General features: G+C 37.3%; 1 protein-coding gene across 2 annotated transcripts in view; it reads left to right on the top strand.

Moving 5' to 3' along the window:
- LOC114656939 (hamartin-like) overlaps window positions 1–20,337 on the top strand; it is a 180,543-nt gene that overhangs the window by 10,917 nt on the left and 149,289 nt on the right. For both annotated transcript variants that reach the window (XR_007935827.1, XM_028808576.2), the window contains exons 4-20: window positions 229–373; window positions 717–871; window positions 1,018–1,091; window positions 1,839–2,002; window positions 2,296–2,396; window positions 2,485–2,620; window positions 2,823–2,938; window positions 3,772–3,835; window positions 3,930–4,025; window positions 6,214–6,796; window positions 7,999–8,042; window positions 8,647–8,813; window positions 9,629–9,811; window positions 12,513–12,623; window positions 13,897–14,019; window positions 15,428–15,615; window positions 19,262–19,447. Coding sequence is in view for 1 of the 2 variants with exons in the window: in XM_028808576.2 (XP_028664409.1) it covers window positions 229–373; window positions 717–871; window positions 1,018–1,091; window positions 1,839–2,002; window positions 2,296–2,396; window positions 2,485–2,620; window positions 2,823–2,938; window positions 3,772–3,835; window positions 3,930–4,025; window positions 6,214–6,796; window positions 7,999–8,042; window positions 8,647–8,813; window positions 9,629–9,811; window positions 12,513–12,623; window positions 13,897–14,019; window positions 15,428–15,615; window positions 19,262–19,447 (2,636 nt within the window). In the remaining variant the exon portion in view is untranslated. The remainder of the gene's footprint in view (window positions 1–228; window positions 374–716; window positions 872–1,017; window positions 1,092–1,838; window positions 2,003–2,295; window positions 2,397–2,484; window positions 2,621–2,822; window positions 2,939–3,771; window positions 3,836–3,929; window positions 4,026–6,213; window positions 6,797–7,998; window positions 8,043–8,646; window positions 8,814–9,628; window positions 9,812–12,512; window positions 12,624–13,896; window positions 14,020–15,427; window positions 15,616–19,261; window positions 19,448–20,337) is intronic.

The raw sequence follows: 20,337 nt of genomic DNA, 5'->3' as shown, positions 1-20,337 counted from the left end.
ATACATTTTCTTTAAAAAGTGATGGTTTTCAAGTAAGCTGATATTCTGTGTTCATAGATGAAGGATTTCTTATATTGATTTAAATCCTCCAGAATGGACTGTAATTTTTAGTGATTGCTACCTTGTATGCATTTAACTGAAATGTAAAGTAGCTTCATATTCATTATGTAAGAGTTGTTTTTTTGTGTATTAAAAACTTGTGTTTTACCAGTTCAATTTTGTTTCCAGACTGATACCAACATTGTGGTTCTAATAACGGGAGTCCTTGTGTTAATTATCCTTCTACCGATGATCCCACAGCCCGGCAAACAAAACCTCTACGAGTTTTTTGACATCTTTGGTCGCTTAGCTTCCTGGAACCTGAAAACTCCAGGTAAATACCTTATTAAAATAAACTTGTCATAATTGTACTTGTATCCTTTTTCATTGTGAGCCACACCACAAAGCCCTTGCTGAATCAGCTACGAGACTTTATTGTACGTACTTAATAGGAGATCAGCAGGTTGTGGTTGAAGTTTAGCATGACATTACATCAAATTCCAAATGTAAATAAATTGTGACAAGTGTCACTAATAAAATGCTGGACAACAGTTTTTGAAATGCATTTAAAATGAGTCTCATTCTAATTGGAGTACTTCATTATTTTTAAGCTAATAACACACTAAAACTTATTTCACTTTCAAATAGGATTAACTTGTGTTTTCTGCTTGTAACAGGGAATACGCCTGAGGTTTATTTAATCCATTTGCACGTAAGCGTTTATGCACTCTTTCATCGGCTTTATGGGATGTACCCTTGCAACTTTGTGTCATACCTTCGCTCACACTATAGCATGAAAGAGAACATGGAGACTTTTGAGGAGATAGTGAAGGTGAGCTTTGAAGTTTTAGTGGTGGTAGAACCAAAAATCTGGGATGTGTCGTAAGTTTTGTTTTTGTAGGTTGCCTTTGTTAGTCAAGTTTGTATTCGAGAGTCATGATTTCAGTGTGGAGTTATTATGTGTTTTCACATTTTTAGCCAATGTTGGAGCATGTAAGGATCCACCCTGAACTTGTGACAGGGACCAAAGACCATGAGCTGGACCCAACCAGGTACTTCAACTATATATTAAAAAAAAAAAAAAAAAAAAAGATTTGAAGAATATATGGTATGTATTATCTGTAACTGCTGTGAGCCTGGGGCAATATTATGGTATGATTTCTAACTCTGTGCAGAGTGCACTGTACAGTTCAAATGTGGAGCAGACTGGCTTTTACTACAGTGAATTCTGTGGAAGTGCAGAATGGGATCATTCAGTTCACATTTATGATCTGTTCTCCTAATGGCTGTGTTGTGAAACAGTCTGCTCTGGACCAGTAACAATATTTAATGTCCAGCTGAACAAAATGCAGCAACATCATTGAAGGTGTCTGCTGTAAGGTTTAATAAAATAAGACAGTTCATGCAGTTAACAAAAATGAGGTTTGCATAGAATGTCAATAAGAATATCCAATGGAACTTCATAATTACTATGCTATAAAATAGCAAATACTACTTTTGGAATATACGTCTGTCCCAAGCTCATTCTGTGTGTTCTTGGATGCATAATCCTCACAAGGACTAATGTAATAAATTCTGAATTATAAAAATAAAAACTTTTTGCCACAATGTACAGTGAAAGAACACTTGGAGAAGAAGGGGTAATGAGGTTGTTTCAATTGGGTCTACTCTTAATGTGTGTAGTTTAGCTTGTTTGAAGCTAGTCTTTATACTGGTGAAAATAGAGTGGTCTGTTTTGAATCCTCTGTAAATTCAGAAGACTTTTTTTTTTTTCTTTTTTTTTTTTTTTTTTGCTAAAGATGGAAAAGGTTTGAAATACATGACATTGTAATTGAATGTGCCAAAGTGTCTCTGGACCCAAAAGAAGCTTCCTGTGAGGAGGGGTACTCCTCGATTCCAGAGCATTTCACTACGCATCTCCAGCACCGACAGACTGACATTACTGACCCCCACAGCTGTTACAGTAAGTCTTTTTTTTTTTTTTTTTTTTTTTAACCTGACATATTTTGCTAAGTTCCCTGCTCATAAACACTAGTATTGGTTTGCATCTCAGTGAGTACTTTACTGTGGTTTACTCCCCTCCATTCTTCATTTTGAGTTATCTTAGCATTATACTCTGTTAATCTTGTATGATGGCAGCTTTTGTGTGCCATGCTTAAAAATGCCTGTCCACCTTATCAGTTATCATTCTCTTATACAGCTTTTCAAATAAATGCCAGATAGCATATTGTATCCTGACGATTTGCTGTTTTGCAGCGAGTGCCTCATCCACCCCATTCACCACACCCCGCCAAACCATGGCACAGCCATCTTGTCGGAGTCCTCAGACATTACGGTGTTCCAATGATCCCAATCGGGTAAGAAGAATATTTTTCATTTAATTGAATTGCCTGTTCTGTATGATGATGATATTTACTGAACACTGCATTCCTATCACCTCCATAGGATGTATTCTGGAGCCCTTCCACAGTGTGTGGGATGTCCACACCCCCATCCTCACGTGGAATTTCCCCTACAAATGTTGCATCAGAGCTGTCTCACAGTGCTCCCAATCAACCATGCAGGCTTCATAACACACCTGGTATGCCAATGCACCTTTCTGTAAATGTACAAAAAAGCTCATACTTCTATCCTAAGTTTTGTACTGAAAATATTTTGATTTCCACTTCGAGTTTACACATGATGTGGTTAAAAAGCAAAGAATATTGTTCATTTGTTTGTCTTGGTGGTGATGCACCCTTTTAAAAGTCTAACCTGCTGTTTTTTATTTATTTTTTTTAAAGTTGGGAACAAAGGTACCATTTCCAACACACCTACCACCTCTTCTCCTCCTCATTTTTGCTCAGATGAATATGTGAACATTTCTGTCCAACCACAGACCATCACCCCAACCCACAAGGTAAGACACCAGGCCACATTCTTATATATTCTTAAATCAGCTTTAGTTATGTACATCACTTTTCTTATTAAATAATTTTTTGGTCAACTGTGACATGTTGTTTGGCTGCAAACATTTGATCAGTGAAAAACAAGATCAAAATTGTCGCCTTTTGCATTTGAATTTTTGATCTTCAACAAAGATCATCATTAAGAAAAGACTCCGTTTTGATTCACTGAATTGTTATAGGCGATCTGCAGAATCTGTTTCTGTTTTTATTGATCCAATTTCCTTACATTTTTTGAACTGCTGCTTCAACCTTGAATCGTTTTTTGACACATTTAATACCTATCCTTATTCTGAAATATTCGTTTTACAATAAACTCCCCACCACCCCTGCATCGTTATCTTTATAAAATACTTTAAAGGAGTATAGGAGTTATGCATCCATCCATCCATTATCCAACCTGCTATATCCTAACTACAGGGTCACGGGGGGTTTGCTGGAGCCAATCCCAGCCAGCACAGGGTGCAAGGCAGGAAACAAACCCCAGGCAGGGCGCCAGCCCACCGCAGAGTATGGGAGTTATGCAACGTTTAATTATACATATGTTTACTTATTTGTCATTTTTTTTTACTATGGGATATCTGTAAAATGTTGTTGATGCTCATGCAGGCTTGTTATAAAGTCTCAACATTTTCCTTAAAGATGTGTCTTGTATTTTTAACTAATTTCAACCACAAATGATGGACACCCTAGCAGAGTTAAGGTGATTGTTTGTTGTAATGTGCTTTACAATTGTGGTGCTGTATGTGATGGTATTCCTAGAGTTACTGAGGCATTTACTTTTCAGGATATGAGGCCAGGAACCGGCCATGACTATGATGGGGCATCTTCAGTGGTGATTGGAGGCTCAGGTCGGTTGATGGACTCTATTTGATGTTTTATCCCCCTTAAAAAAAAAAAAAAAATCCGGTAGATCTTTTTCATATCTTTTTTTATTTCTGCTAGGTGATGCAATTGAAAGCAAGACAACCATGACTTTGGATGACCTTCCACAATTCATCAAAGAGCTTGAACAGCAGGATCAGAAGGAGCGAGAAGATGGTTAGTGGCTCTTAAATTCCAAAAAATTTTAGTAGTTCAGATTAAAAAATACTTGTCCACCAAAAGATTTCTTGCATATGCATTGTATCGATGGTACCAGGATGGAGCACCTTTATAGCACCTTTGTAGGAAATGATTATTTCAATTGTGGTACATTTGTTGCATGGTGTACTGTAGGCTACTAAAACTGCTTTTAAGCTATAAAAAAATAGTACTGACTGAAATGTGTCTGTTGAAAGTGGATCGTAATGGCTTGCTTTTATATTTTGTCAGGGATTTATACAGCCTTAGTGAGGCGTTTTGTTGGAGGTATTTCTTCCTTCTCCCACTGACAAATTACTATTTCCTTTAATACTCGAGCATAGTTGCACTTTTAATGTAAGAATCCAAAGTGGGAGGTATTTAGAAATAGAGAGTTTACTAAAGCCCTGATTTCACTACAGCAGAAAATCACTGGAAAAGTTGGGTAGACTTCATTTTACAAAATCTTAGTCATTTGGGGCCTGTTTGTGACATGCCCCTGTGACTGCCAATCATGTAATTTTAATTCCTTTCTGGGGCTCACACATGCAAATTCAGACAAGTTTCATGTCCCAAGTCATTGGGACAAAGAATTGACAATTAATGAGCACTCATCTAGAAGTACAATACATATAATATGACCACAAGGTAAGAAAGAAGGCGTGTGTTTTCGACTGCACAAACTTGAGGAGAGTTTTATCTGTTGTTTTATGTTTGTCATGCCATGACAGAATGGAAAAAGGATTGTGGCTGAGTTTGCCTTTCCTTAGAAAGCATTTCTTCAAGCTGTTCTGCTGTCAGGCAGTACGTTAAAGGAATACTCCACCTAAAAATGATTTTTTTTTTTTTTTTAATGTCAGAAAGAAGTTTGAAATAGAATAACAGATATACATAAACACACACATTGTGAAATAGGCGACCCGGACACAGGCAGGCAGACACATTTAAAGCCATTACCACACGTTTATTTACAATTAATATATACAAGTCTTATGTGCACCACACTAACAAACCCCCACAGTCTCTCACAATCCTGGCTCTTCACAGGCCGTCTCTTTCTCTTCACAAACACTCAGGGCCTCTCCTTGCCGCCTCCTCTGACCTCGTCCACCTCCTCACCCGACTCCAGCCTTGATTGTAGGGAGGCGGCTCCTTAAATAGGCAGGCGGCTGCGGACCACACCCGGCCACCTGCCACAACATATACAATATATGTATGTGTATGTACACACTTACATACATACTAGCATAACAAAATGCCTAATTATTAAAATGGGCTTAATGGTAAACTGGTAAGTCTGTCAGTTTCAGTCGCTTCCTACATTTTATGAATCTCTGTTAAATGGATGTTCCAACTCTTGCATCTTTCTTTGTGCTTCTTACGGCCTTTCTTCGTTGGACATTCCAGCCCTGTCATGGATAGCTTGAACCCCGGACACTCAAATGCATGCTTTTGTTCATTGGACATTCTGATACATATTATAATTGAACCCATATGCTCAAAAGTTGAAAAATGCATACATGTTGTGCTAAAATAGCATTAAATCCTCACACATCAGAAACAGGAAATCTCTTTTCATAATACTGTGCATACAACTGGGTAACAGATATGTGGATTATTTGACACAAAGAACAGGATATTTTTATTTCTCTTTACATTTTTCCTGTGAATGTTTTTCACATTTGTCATTGGTCAGCAGTGGCTTCTATTATATCATCAAGTTATATATAACTTTTTTTTCTCTGTATTCTGCATGTAAACATGAGCTTAATTTCTCGCCAATCACTACAAAGTAAATGGTGTAAGTAACATTTACAAAAAATTGTAATTTTTCAGTGGAGTATTTTAATTGCCTCTTGGAATGTAATGAGCCCTTGCAATACTTCGGAGACATCTCTTGACATTCTCAAGATGACAAAATCCAGAAACTTCAGTTGTTAAGTCTGACATGTTTTCCAACTAGAGTCATGTAATATGCTACAGATTTAAATGGAATATAACTTGCTTGTTAGCCCTACTACATTTGGCTTGGTTTTTAAAATAATAACATGGAATTTTCTAAAGTGAAAAAAGATACAGTATATTTAAATTGAGAATCATGCCAGTTTTCTTTTATTGGCTTCTGACTTTGCTGGTATCTACAGAGTATTGATGCTTTTCCTTACAGATGCTATCAGGGAGGAACTTCACAATATCACTGAAGGAAAGTCTGAATCGCCAGGTCCACGCGGTGGCTTTGACTCTCCTTTCTATAGAACCACAGAGACCCTCACTGATGGTGAGAGAAAGCACGCAATTCCAGCACATCCAGCCTTGATAGCAGCATCCAGCTGTGGGCTGTCGTCTGACAATGCCCTTTGCACACCTGACAAACTGGTCCCTGCAGCAACAACAAGGACTGATAACCAGGGGGCTTTCCCTTTCAAACCTGTGTTCACCCCAATTGACCGACCTGTCCTCCAGACCTCAGAAGGTCATGTTAGTGTTACTTCAGAAGAGAGACAAAAACCCTTATTCACCCCCAGTCCGTGTAAGGCGCAAACTGCCCCCTATGAGGCACTGTTTGAATTGGCATTACCTAAGGCTGCTGCTCTTTTTGTGGCCAGAAAGACAGCAGAAGCAGCACAGAGGGTTGGTGCAAAGTACCCAATTGAAGATGATGGCAAGTGGCACGTCTCAACCTCTCCTCTGGAAGTGTTGGATTGTCTGATCCAGCAGGGCAAGGATGCTCATGTTCGGGAGCTTAACAGGTAACTAACTTCCTGAATAAATGAGGCAAGCAGAGCATTGAAATCCGAACAGAGTACTTCTTATGTTAGTAAAAAATTCTGGCCTTGTGCAAGTGGAGTGGTGCTTGCTGTTGATTCACTAAATAGAATGTATCGGTTATGGCCTTTTGTTTTTAGTAAGTAAAACAGATAAAAAAAAAAAAATGCATAGTGGAATCATTGATAGCTGTTCCAGTGAGAGAGAGAATTGAAAAACTTGTTTTGTTTTTTAAAGCTACTTTTATAAAAGCTACATGTATTTTCAAAATTGTACCTCATGCCATTAATTACAAATTCATTTTAACAATTACAAGCAATTCATGTAAAACTACAGGGTAAACATGACAGCCATGTTCAGAGGTGTTGTAAATAGACTAATCACACCTTACTTGAACTGACAGTAGCTGATGTGAAGTGTAGGAAAATCACCTCCGTAACAGACGCCTTTTTAACCCAGAAGGCTGTATGTTGTCTCTAGTGACAAGTCTTCAACACCAAATCACTTTGTGCTCTGTGCATGGCTCTGCCCGTACCAGAGTTCAGTTTGAAGAATTCTATGATCAGTTTTTCTTTCGATTATCTGTATAAAGACCTTTATTTAATATATTTGTTTATCTTGTAAATGCCTGCTTACAGCCATAGTATATATATCCCAGTATATTCAGGCTGGTGCTAACCTAGGAAGTATACCGGTCCTGTTCACACTTACCCTTAACTAATGGCAGACTAATTTAGATTTCTCAGTCTTCATAACTACACTGTGTTTAATGTTGAGTGAGAAATCACGAGAGCATCGGGGAAAAACAATTTCACACTAAAGGCTCTACAGCTGGTAATTTGACCCGATCTATACATTAAGGAACTGTGATTTCTGTGTCTGCTTAGTAATGAATAAATGTAATAGTGTATAATAATAATAATAGCCCCCAATGTAAGGTCCAGTGTAACATTTTCAATATAATTAACAGGACTAATGGAGTTCATTACAACTATAAACTATGGCTGCTGTCCAAGGACACAACTAAAAACTATGGCTGCTGTCCAAGGACAGATGCTGTTTTTTTTTTTTTCTTGTCCTGTTCTATTTGGAGACTTTAGTTTTTAGCTGTATTTATTCTTCTTAAATTTATTCTTTATTTAAGAAGTTTTCAGGCTTTCTCATTTAATGTTTTTTTTTTGGGCAGGTTGCCTTTGCCAAGCAAGTCTGCAGATTGGACGCATTATGGAGGTAGGATGTTGTTACAGTTTCTCATCTCATTTTCCCACTTTATTGCTTTTACTCTACAATAGTTCTGAAGGAGAAATCCACAGGTTGTGTGTTTTGTCCCTGTTCCTAGTTCACTTCACGGGCTTACCAATTTAATTTAGTTAAGATGTTCAATCAGTGTGTGCTGCTGAATGTTGTCTAAATATTATGAGAACTGATTGGGAAGATAAGTGGTTTTGCACAAACATTAACGAGCATCTTTTCATTAAATGATCATGTCTTTGCTTACCAGATTTGTCTGTTTGCTCCCCAACTTTCCTTTCTCCACTTGCTATTTTTTTGCTCTAGCTTACATGAAAAATTCATTATTTTTGCACGATTTTCAAACATTCGTTTTAAAATCTTATTGGACTTTTTTTTATTGTTTGTCCCCCACCTCTATAAGGGTACATTTTAAACCAGTTTATTCTCTAGGTTTCATTTGTCTTTACCATACTACCCATTGTTTTTTTTTTTTTTTTTTTTTTTTTTTTTTTTTTTGTTTTGTTTTGTTTGTTTGTTGAGGCAAGGTGTAACTTCCACACCAGTCCTGTTTTTTTAACACCATGCTCTTATTTCTTCCTAGGTTCTCCCCCATCAGATGAAATTCAGACCCTGCGCAGCCAGTTACTGCTGCTGCACAATCAATTATTATATGAGCGCTACAAACGGGAACAGCATGCAGTCCGAAACAGACGTCTGCTCCGCCGTATCATCAATGCTACTGCTTTGGAAGAGCAGAACAATGCTATGGTACCATCTTCTCTGCTAGATTCTTGCATGAGGGTCAGGAGATATTTGGTGTATTTAGTCGTTGAATAATTTTTGTCTTTGATTTTTGATCTGTTAAAGAGTTGTATATTTAAAAGGGATCGTGCTTTTGCCAATTCTTGATTGAATTTTTGGGGATAATTTGGTCTGTGGGGACCTGACATCCCAACTAATAGTCTTATCTGAAGAAGTTGCTTTACTAACGATTTAGGTGTGTAGCCTTGATTCTTTGCCCTCTCCGTATTCTCAGATAATGACTACTTGTGCTGTCCTCTTTTCTTTCTAAATAACTACTGCAAAGTGATCAGATGTGCCAAAGTAGTGTCTTACACTTTATTGACCCCTTTAGACCACCACTCATTTCTGTAACCTGTTTTGCCTTGGGAAAGAGCAATTTTAAATTTTGATTCATACCTTCTAACTCATCATCACTTACTGTGTTAACAGAAATGGAACAAATGGTGACCATGAGAAAGACTGTTCTGTAAAAATATTTTAATCAGTCAGGTATATAATAATAGTAGTAATAATTAATATTTCCTAACCCAACATAAGATTTCTAAAGTCTAAATTCAAAAGGGGTGCAAAACCAGATATAGAAGCCTTATTAGATTTTAGTAAATAGGAGAGGTTGATCTGACTTAAAATCTGATCACGATCAAAAACCTGCCAACATTAGTTTTCTGTGACATCCTTGAGTACTGTCATTCAAAATTGAAATCCTAAATTGGGTTTAAGATGTTTGGACTAACCAAAACCACTTTCAGACTTTTCATTTTCTTTTTGAATTTCCACAGAAAGATCAGCTTAAACTGCAAGAGGATGACATTCAGTCTTTAAAAGCCAGTCTGTCAGAGGAACAGGCCCGAAACAAAAAACTCCGTGAAGAACATGAAACCATGGTGTCTCAACTGCACACTCAGATCCGCCAACTCCAGCAGGGATGTGATAAGTATTCTACAGCAAATCAGGAGTTACAGGTAATGGACTTGGATTTTTTTTATTTTATATAAAGTATAAAAGAATACAGTGATATTTACTTTATTAATTGAGATTTTACAATGGGTGATTTTTGTTTAAAATAGGAGTTTTGTCGGTCTTCCAAAATGTCACCTATTTGTTCCACAAGCTTCTCTGAGTGAAATTAGAAAAATATTTCCATTGATCAGCATTGATTACTGTTACCAAAGCTCACTTATTATGTGAAAGTAAGATGCAAATCACTGGAATCTGATTACTACACAGCATTCAGTAAAGGCCACTGTACAATATGGATTAAAATGAGGCTACTATAATCAATTATGTCATTGTAGTATGACGGTTTTGGAGGTCTGCAGTAGAAGTGACGGATGCATTCAACGTTGAGGTGGGATTACATCGGGGATCGACTCTGAGCCCTTTATTTGCAATAGTGATGGACAGGTTGACAGAAATTAGACAGGAGTTCCCTTGGACTATGATGTTTGCTGATGATAATGTGATCTATAGTGAGAGTAGGGAGCAGGTGGATGAGACACTGGAGAGGTGAAGACATGCTCTAGAGAGGAGAGGAATGAAGGTTAGTAGGAACACCAAGACAGAATACATGTGTGTGACTGTGAGGGAGGTCAGTGGAATGGTGAAGATGCAGAGAGTAGAGTTGGCGAAGGTGGAGGAGTTTAAATACTTAGGATCAACAGAACAAAGTAACGGGGATTGTGGAAGAGAAGGGAAGAAGAGAGTGCAGGTACGGTGGAGTGGCTGGCGAAGTGTGTCTGGAGTAATTTGTGACAGACGGTTATCAGCAAGAGTGAAAGGGAAGATCTGCAGGACAGTAGTGAGACCAGCTTTGTTATAATTCTTTGAATAATTAATTCTTTGCATTCATATAGTGCTTTTCTCACTACTAAAAGTGCTCAGCAATTGCAGGTTAAGGGCCTTGCTTAAGGGTTCAACAGAGCAGAGTCCCTTTTGGCATTTATGGGATTCGAACCGGCAACCTTCCGATTGCCAGTGCAGATCCCTAGCCTCAGAGCCACCACTCTGCCTATATGGGTTGGAGATGGTGGCACTGACCAGAAAACAGGAGACAGAGCTGGAGGTGGCAGAGTTAAAGATGCTAAGATTTGCATTGAGTGTGACAAGGATGGAAAGGATTAGAAATGAGGACATTAGAGGGTCAGCGGAGGTTGGACAGTTGAGAGACAAAGCCAGAGAGGCAATATTGCGTTGGTTTGGACATGTGCAGAGGAGAGATGCTGGTGAGCTGCCAGGCAAGAGGAAAAGAGGAAGGCCTGAGAGGTTTATGGATGTGGTGAGAGAGGACATGTGGGTGTGACAGAGCGAGATGTAGAGGACAGGAAGATATGGAAGATGATGATCTGCTGTGGCAACGCCTAACGGGAGCAGCCGAAAGAAGTAGTAGTATGATAGTCTTGGAAGACTGTGTTCTGACACATGGTGAAATTGATTGCTTGCACATTCTGATTTTCCTTTTTTCTGTTTAAAATCTTTAAAAACAACAGAATTCTCATTGGAGCATTCTTTTCATAGTTGACACAAAGGTGCTTTATAAGTATAACACTTTTACATAAATATTTCTACAGTTTGAACAGTTGAAGTTGAAGCAACTTGTTAAGTGTCCCATTCCGAGCAAATGGCACTTAATACTGTACTAATATACTAAGGAAATTTTCAAAGCAACCACTCCATTGTGTTAATTTGAATTTCATATCAGTGTTTTGGGAGAAGCACAAGGTTGCTGTCGATTGTGTGCTGTGTTTGTATGAAAATCAATGCTTAGCTGCAATTTTATTTGTGATAATAAAAGGCAACAAAGTGTGTTGTGCTATCTACTTAAGTCCTCCAAAGTAGCATCAAGTCTAGTTTTGAAAGTTCCTAAAGTCTTATTGTCTACCGCACTACTTGGTAGCTTCTTCCATGTGTCTATTCTCTGTGTAAAGACAAACTTCCCTATGTTTGTGTGAAATTTACCCCTAACAAGTTTCCATTTGTGTCCCCATGTACCACATAGGTCCCAGTACAAACTGACTATAGAAATCCCATTTCTAGTTGACCTGCTGTTGTTTTTTTTAAATCTTTCCCTATAATTAAATCAATTCTGACATTAGAATTTGGTCATAACTTAGCTAATTTGAGTAATAATGTTATTTCCAAATAATCCTACTAAATGAGTCTTCATTTGAATTTTGCCACCGAGAATTTTTTGTATTTCACATCTGTCCCATAACATGTGATCACAGAACAACCTAATACTTGGTGTTTTGTAAGCCAACATTTTAGCCATGGGATGCCACTGTATTGCATGTTAAATGGTTCTTGTTACCTTTTTTTAGTAGTTATGTATGGTATTACATGTTATCTACATGTTAGCTATCAAGTATATTGCAATGGTCCAGCCTAGCTTCAAGCATGAAAGAATAAGTATTCATGGCATAGCCTCAGCTAAGCCTCTCCAAGAAAACTGAAGAAGTTATATGTGGCAGCCCTTTTGTTCACAAATACCATCCAGAAATGTCGTTTGGAAAGTATCCACTAGCTTTTGTAAATTAGAAATGTTCCCATTCATCCTGGAGTACTGCAGCTATTAAAAGAAATTTTGTGAGTATATTACAGTACATTTATAAGAAAAAAGTGTGTGTTTTTTAAATAACACTGTTTCTGTTTTGGATTTTGTAATAGAGTAAGCTAATGGAGTACAAGAAGGCAGCTGGTGACCTAAGGGTTGAGCTCCAGAAGGCTAATAACAAAATCTGTAACACTGGCCATCTCCTCAACCAGCTGCGGCAAAAGGTCAGATCTCTACAGACTCTTGCATTTATACCTTATGTCAGTTTTTGTGATTGTGACTACTAATTTAAAACTAATGTTTATATATAAACAAGGAATCTGAATAGAAAAGTTTTGCACCAATTGAATCTAATCAAAGTTTAAACCCAGCCTTGCTGAACTTTGTGCAGTTTAATGTTTTTTTGTTTAATCTATTGGGGTGTGTAAGGCAACATAACCATCTTCCCAAAATTTTTGTACCCCTAATATTTCTCATAACATATTTGGTTCACATTTGGTTAGTGATTGCCTGGCAACAAGAGGATCTTGTTGGTAGGTGGGACATTAAAGAGTAACAAATCCTTACTGAAAGTGGTAGCACTTTTCTACGAGTCATTTTGGTGAGGCAGTTTCTACCAAAGGTGTGGTAAGCCATGCACCTGTAAAGTTTACTTTGGAAAAGAGGGTCTGTATTCATTGCACCATGAACTAGGTCATAGCAGAGTGGGAGGATTTGTGATTTTTTTTTGCCGAGTAGACTAGATGACAATGGGCAGGCCTCACAGAAGAAAGGGAGTGTTTTACTGAGAACAAATTTAAGACCTATCTGCAAGAAAGGGTATTCGGGATCGGTTGTACTGCAGACTACCCAAGGCCAGTGCTGACCACATGGCCCTGGGATTTAAAGGCCAGTGATCGTGCTGCAAGTAACCCCAGTGTGTAGTTTATTGAAACTGAAGTTAAGTGGTAAGGTGGCAAAGGTTTGCTGGTGAATTAGAGAGTATGAGAGGGAAAGAATTTCAGAGAGAGAAGTCTTTAGTTGTTGCTTTAGAGGAATTCATCCATCCAGTCAATCTATGAGTGACCCGTTATGTGGCAAGACTCACAGAGGCAGAAGTCAGTGCATTTAATGTAGTATTTTTGAAAGGTCACTTAGACATTTTATTCTAGACTATAAAACAACTTTTAGATGGTGTTCTTTAATACTGTATACTCATTTTTAAACTTTGCTTTCAAGTGCCACATTTTTTTTTTTCTGCTATGGCTTACTTAAAAGTCAAATGCCAATATTGTCATATTATTCCTATCTAGTTAGTTTCTGCATTTCCCTTTTGTTAAATGCAGAAGCTGTGGTCATACTGTAATTTAACAAGATAAATAAGTTCCACAGTTGCTGTCCTTGACCTTGGATTGTGTCCTTTTTGCATCTGCCCTGTCAGCATCTTTACAGTTGTCTAAAGTGTCCACAGCCTTGAAATTTTAACTGTGAATGTCACAAATGTTATGTATTGTCCAGCTGACCAACAGCGAGACGGTTCAGCAGCAGATGGAATTCCTCAACAAGCAGCTGCTTCTCCTGGGTGAAGTGAATGAACTATACATGGAGGAGCTGAGGCAGTCATCTCCTGATAACAGCAAGGTTAGGCACCTTGTGATCAAATAACCGCATGTAAATTTTTGAGTGATTGGTATTGACATGGTGTGTGTTTTGAGGAGGTGAAATTGTCAGGTGGTTTCCATTGCAGTGCATTTTAGGTTTGTGTGAAAACATTTTAAATCATTCTTCAATTACGAACCACATCTGGTTAGATCAAATTGTATTAGGCTGCACTGAAAAATTTCATCAGGTCAGGCCGCTTTTTATTTTATTTTTTTCTTGTCTTATTGTATCTTAACCTGAAGACAAGTAGTTTACCTGTACATTTCAGTAGAGCTCTTTAATCTAAATGGCTTATAAAAGGTAAAAACAGGTATATAAATGCAAGTAGCTGATAATCCGTACAAGCAATAAATCGTACTTATATTGTGTGAGCATTCTGTATGTATGCCTGATCCAGGTGACTGACCAATTAAAGGTAAGGCAAATAGTTAAATTCATAAGTGCAACAATGGTATCTAATGCACAAGTAATACATGCCTGGATAATTATAGGAGTGTATATTGGAGATCAACCCTCAAAAGCAGAAATCTGAAGTAATATTTTACTTGACTGAAATTTGATGATCTTTAATTGCCAAGTCCTAAGTGGCACTGCCCATGATCTAAATACACAATTAATAGTGACTAGAAGAGGTTGAACAGGTAGACAATTATGTTCTGTTTGATCTAAATGGAATACACTTATTTGTATAAATTTGTTTTTACATTGACATTTTAGAGGCTTTTTCTGAAGTGTCGCAAAAGCCCAATTCAATCTACGGTGATTGAGTGTTGTAAAACAATTTAAACATGAAAAACTCCAATGGAGATGAATAAGTTTCTGAATCTTTATGTATTATCATTGTTTTGAATTCACTCTGCAAAGGTGTGGGTGAAAAAAAAAAATTAGGAAAGTAAACTTTAAATACACAACATAACACATGTTAGTGAAACTGAATGAAATCCTTTGTTCTGTAATGTGTGAGTGAGAAAGTATAAATATGTACCGAATTGGTTATGTACATAAATAAAACTAGATCAGTGTGTATATGTGTACAGTATGTATGTATATGTGTGTATTTATGAAAGTTAGTTAGTATTGGTTGAAATCTTTTTGTTCCATCCTCCTAGTAAAGTTGTCTGTGACAGTTAACCAGTTTCCCCTGTGCTTTTTGTCATTCACCTCTCCTGATGAATTCTTTGAGCTTACCTGTTGTAAGAATGAAGCAGCTTAATACATTTAAAACTCAGTAAATTGTTAAGACTAATGGGGGCTTAGTGATGGTCAGATTTTTTGCAAAACCGTAGCTGCCTGACAAAGACTTTCCTTCATTGCATTATGTGCCCTGTAATATCTGTCTTGAAAAAGTGAATGACTGAAGTCTTCTTTCTTTTTCATTTTTTAACAGGAAGAAGAAATGCTAAAAATAGCCTATGAAAAGGAAAATGAAAAGTTGAGGTACAATGCTATACAGCAGAGCCAAAGGCTGGAAGCAGCACAGAGGCGTATTGTGGAACTTGAGACACAATTCACAAAGAAAGAACATCTTTTAATGGAGCAGAAGAAATACCTAGAGGACTTCAAGAGCCAGGCCAGGTAGTACTCTGTAGTCCTTAGTGAAGTATCATGAGAGAGATGCTCACCGTCAACACTGGCTCTCCCCAAAAAAGTTAACTCCCGTTATGGGTTTTTGGTGAATGAACTCTGCAAAACTGAAAAAAAAAAATATATATATATATATAAATTTCATGCTTGAGCATACATCTGTCCTTAGCACTGAGCTTTGGGCTGAAATGTCAAATACATAAACAAACATAGCTACCAATCATCTAAAAAAAGTGAGCATAAATGTGAGGGTGGGGCAACACACTAAAGGCTGATTCTGAAAAATGAAGTCTGATCAAGAGGACAGTTAAAATTGACAACCAATGGTTGTCAACTCTAATCCTCAGGGATCACACTTCCAGAGATTTTTATTCCAACCAGTTTCACAATCTGTATCATTCTTGCCTTTAATTAGTCTTTGTTCAGTTGACTTATAGTTGTTTGTAAGAAATATCTAAATATGTGTATTCTTTGCTTTAGTTTCAAATGCATGTTTTGCTTTGTTTTTTTTTTGCTTTTTAATAAACCCACTTCTCTACCATTTGTTCCCTTAATTGCTTCCAGATGCTGATGGTTAGTAATGAGCAGTGCAGACACGAGTGCAAAAAGTTGTTATTGAATGCTATTGAGGACCAGTTTTTTGTCCTTTACACTTGTCTTCTCCTTAAGAAATATTTCTTACCAATAAGTAAACAAGTAAATCTGCTACTGAAAAAAATGCTCACCTCTAATTGCTGTCAGCGTTTGGATACAATTAAGGGAGCAGATTCTAGAAACCGATGAATTAAAAAGATATCGTCAGAGGAAAATTTGAAATGGTTGAGTTTTGTCAAAAGCACATTTTTTGATTTAAGAATTTAAAAGGATAGTTTACTAAACCGTGAGGTAAAAGCAAGAATGAGCTGATAATTTTGAAATTGGCCAGAATTTTATTTGTAGTCCATGAAGTTACAGGATTTCAGCATGTAGTCAGTCAATGGGGTTCCTGAGGACTGGAGCTTAAACAGCTGCTTGGGTTCTTGGTTTGGTGGTGGTTAGAAATGTTTCCTTCATTTTTGCCCAGAAAAAATAACACAGGACGCAAAGAATCAATTTCTCAGTTAGCAGCTAATGCAAGTTGACTCAGAACACCTTTGGGATGAATTGGAATGCCGATTAAGAGCCAAGTCTCAGAAATGCTGTTTTGGCTAAATGAGCAGAAATTTCCACAAACACACGCCACAATATTGTGGAAAGAAGAGTGAAGGCTATTCTAGGAAGCCAACTTCATATTAATGCCCATGTTATGGAATCTGGAGTCCTGAAAGCTCGCATAGGTGTGATGGTCAGGTGTCCACAAACATCTGCCCCCTATATTGTAGCTGCAAGTTTCTGGTTTTTACATATTTTAGTGCAGCAGGCTAAAGGTGGAAGAGGCAAACTCGGTGATTAAAAAGGTAAGATTAGCAGGAGTAAAATGACACCTTAATGCTAAATACTGGCATCACTGGCGAGACATTACATGCCCATGTTAGCTTTGGTGGTGCATCTGTCATTTTGCTCCCACCGGGTACCTGGCATAATGTAACTTTGAATAACTAATACAGCAGATACCTTATTTACCAGTGTATTGTTAAAATGTATGATAAGAGTGAATTATTTATGTTCTACTTATTAAAGTATTCCTTTTGCGGTAAATGTGTTAGTTTAAAGAGAGTGGGTGGCTCTGGTTGCTGAGTCTATATATTCATGTGCTCAGGTGCCAAAATATCTCCTGTCTGCCTTAAGGATCATGAGATTTCAGTGTGTGTAGTTTCTTTCAGTTTTATTACTTATTGAGTTCACACAATCCCAGAGGCAGGAAGGGATTTGTAGGGCAGGGGAGTTGTGCTGCAATAGGTGATTTTGTGCTTTCTTTATGGACTGGCCTGCAAGCAGTTTTCAGGTGAGTATGATTTAGCAGCGTGTGATGGACCTCAATGGAGCCTTTTTGTAAGTTAACTACCAGCCCTAACCAATAAAAATCTCGAATTTATGCAATTTATGCTGTGCTCATAAAGCCGGAGCACGACTTACTGTGTTTTCTGGCCCAGGAATACTCATGATTTACATTTATATATTCACTGAGCATATGTTGTGTTGATATTACCAAATCTAATTTGAATCTGTGTGTTGTTTCCCATAAAAGTGATACTAAAACAATGTACTATAATTTGAAGTATCATTGGATCATTTTATCACTATCTGCCCAAAAACACCCTCTCCTTTTCATGTCCTTATTTTATATGCATTGCTTTGAAAGTGTTCAACCATCTGAGTTGGCCTCGTGTGTGTTAAGTTTTAAGCACTTGGGATTTGAGCCCTTAATTCATTATCATGAGTCATACTGCATAATCTAGTTCATCTGCAGTCATTTTATGTAGTACTAGCACTCCAATTCCTTCACCTTTCAAAATTCAAAAGGGTTTTAGATAGGGCTTCCTTCTTTTTCTTTCTTGTCTTATCTGTAGACCACCTGGACATATTACATATTTTTGCTCTCTTTAAAAGATCATTAAACATCTTACTGGTTGTGAATATCTTTTTAAACAAAATACTCTCTAAGGTACTGCAGGTTTTTCAGTTGGGTGGAGTCTGTATCCCTGAGAACCAAATTTTATTTTGTCTCTTCTGCAATGACCCGTGTTCTTAAAAATTACTATTGATTTTCATGTCCGCTTTATCAAGTGTATAATCCCTAGCTAAACTTTAGTCCCATCCAGTACATGGCTAAGCACTATTTCCTGGCAATGAGTGCACTACTTGTCCTATTTTCTCTTTAAAAGATTTTCCTTCTGCACATATCATAGATTTTTAAATGTATCTGTGAGTTCTGTGGTATCCTACAGTGAAACATGGTTGGTTGATAAAACCTGGTGATAGGCTTGAATAGTACAAACTGTCTCCTATCTTCAATAGCTGTACCTGGCTGATGGGTGGCCTTGCTTTAGTTTCCATTGATTGTGTGTAATTGGAAAAGGCACCTTGAGTGATATTGAAGGGTTTGGGTTACACTTATTCTGGAATTTTTATCTCCTGTCGTGTTCCTTTGTCCTTACTCCCATGGTATTATTTTTATTATTATTATGTTCTGTTGTACAATAAGTATGATGTTTCAATAAAAGAAGAAACTTGATCACAAGCCAAAACCCTATTGAAACCTCTACTTAAATTACATCAAAAGTGGATTACATATTTCCTTGCTTATCAGCTTTCATCACACCATCTGGCTGTAAGTGCTTACTTAAAATTTTGTCCTAATAAATACTCTATAAACAAAAAATTTGTTAACATATAGCTCCCAGAGCAACCATGTGTTAACTACAATCTTACTGCCTGTGTAGTATATGTACGCAATGAGCAGTAGCCTAGATTGTCAAGAAATGTAACTTTTGGGTCTAGTAGCCTTTGAAATGTAAAAAGGTATTGGAAATAAACTAAGAATTTTGTTCTCTTCTGTTCTGGATTGTAGTGGGAAAAAACAATTTAAAACGATGAGGTTATTGTGTAATGACTATTAAAGTAAAATTGCCCCACCTTTGCTTGACACAACAGACGTTTTGCAGATGTTTTTATTTATCTTTATTTCATTAATACATATTTTTCTTTTCTTTACCAGCCATCAGCTTCTAGCAGCACAAAGTAGGTACATTACCCAGAAGCAGATCACCCAAGTCCTGGAGCGGGAAATGTCTGAGCTGTATAGCCAGCTAGAAAAGAAGAACCTTCTGCAATCTGCAGGTGTCGTCTCAGACAAAAGAGCAGGAGGCAGAGCAACAGAAGCCAACACACCCATGGACTCCCGGTAATGTGGGAAGGGATATGCATTTGGTAGTGAATGAAATCTTCTTCTTCACCCTTCTAAAGTTTAGCTCTATTTTGCATTTGAAATGATGTGACATACTCCTATTTTTATATCCTCTTGGGTAACATAATTTATCCTACCTTAATGGTTATGTTTTTGATTTTTTGAAAGTTTTTTGTTTTTTTTTTCTTAATTTCGCCTTATACAATTTCTTGTATTAGGAATTTGTTAGTTTTCGCATACCCCTTGGGGTTAGAGTGCAGGGTCAGCCATTGTACAATGCCCCTGGAGCAATTACAGGTTAAGGGTCTTGCTCAAGGGCCCAGCAGAGTAGGATCTCTTTTGGCAGTGACAGGGATTCAAACCAGCAACCTTCTGGATACCAGCGCAGATCCTTAGCCTCAGAGTTAGGACTGCCTACTCTATTGGCCAGTCTTTCATTTTAGTACAGTATACTCCAAAATCACCTGAACAGTCTTTTACAACTTTCATATTCTTCCTGGCTTTCATTCGTTCTCTGCCCTTTATTATAAGAGAGTATCCTCCCTTAATTCACACACTAGCAAGATGCATTATTTGATCCTTCCTTTTCACAATCCAAGGTCTTTCTTGTGAATATTGTCTCTTAATCTGCATGCACTAGAACATTATTTTGCGTAGTTTAATAAACATTTATTCTCTTTTAAGCTGTTTCCTTAGCCTTTTGTCAGCATATACAGAAATCTCTTCTATACTTATAACTCATGCAGTAGACTTAATAAATGATGCTGCTTCCACTTCACACATTAGAGTCTTCTCTTGCTCTCATGGCATATTAAGGCATCATTTGGATCTTTTGAAATGTAACTTTTATTGACTTTTTCCATTTTAAGATGATAGCTTTACACTGC

The sequence above is a fragment of the Erpetoichthys calabaricus genome, chromosome 9 (assembly GCF_900747795.2).
Source record: "Erpetoichthys calabaricus chromosome 9, fErpCal1.3, whole genome shotgun sequence".
NCBI lineage: Eukaryota > Metazoa > Chordata > Cladistia > Polypteriformes > Polypteridae > Erpetoichthys > Erpetoichthys calabaricus.
This window is presented reverse-complemented; position numbering and strand designations above follow the sequence as displayed.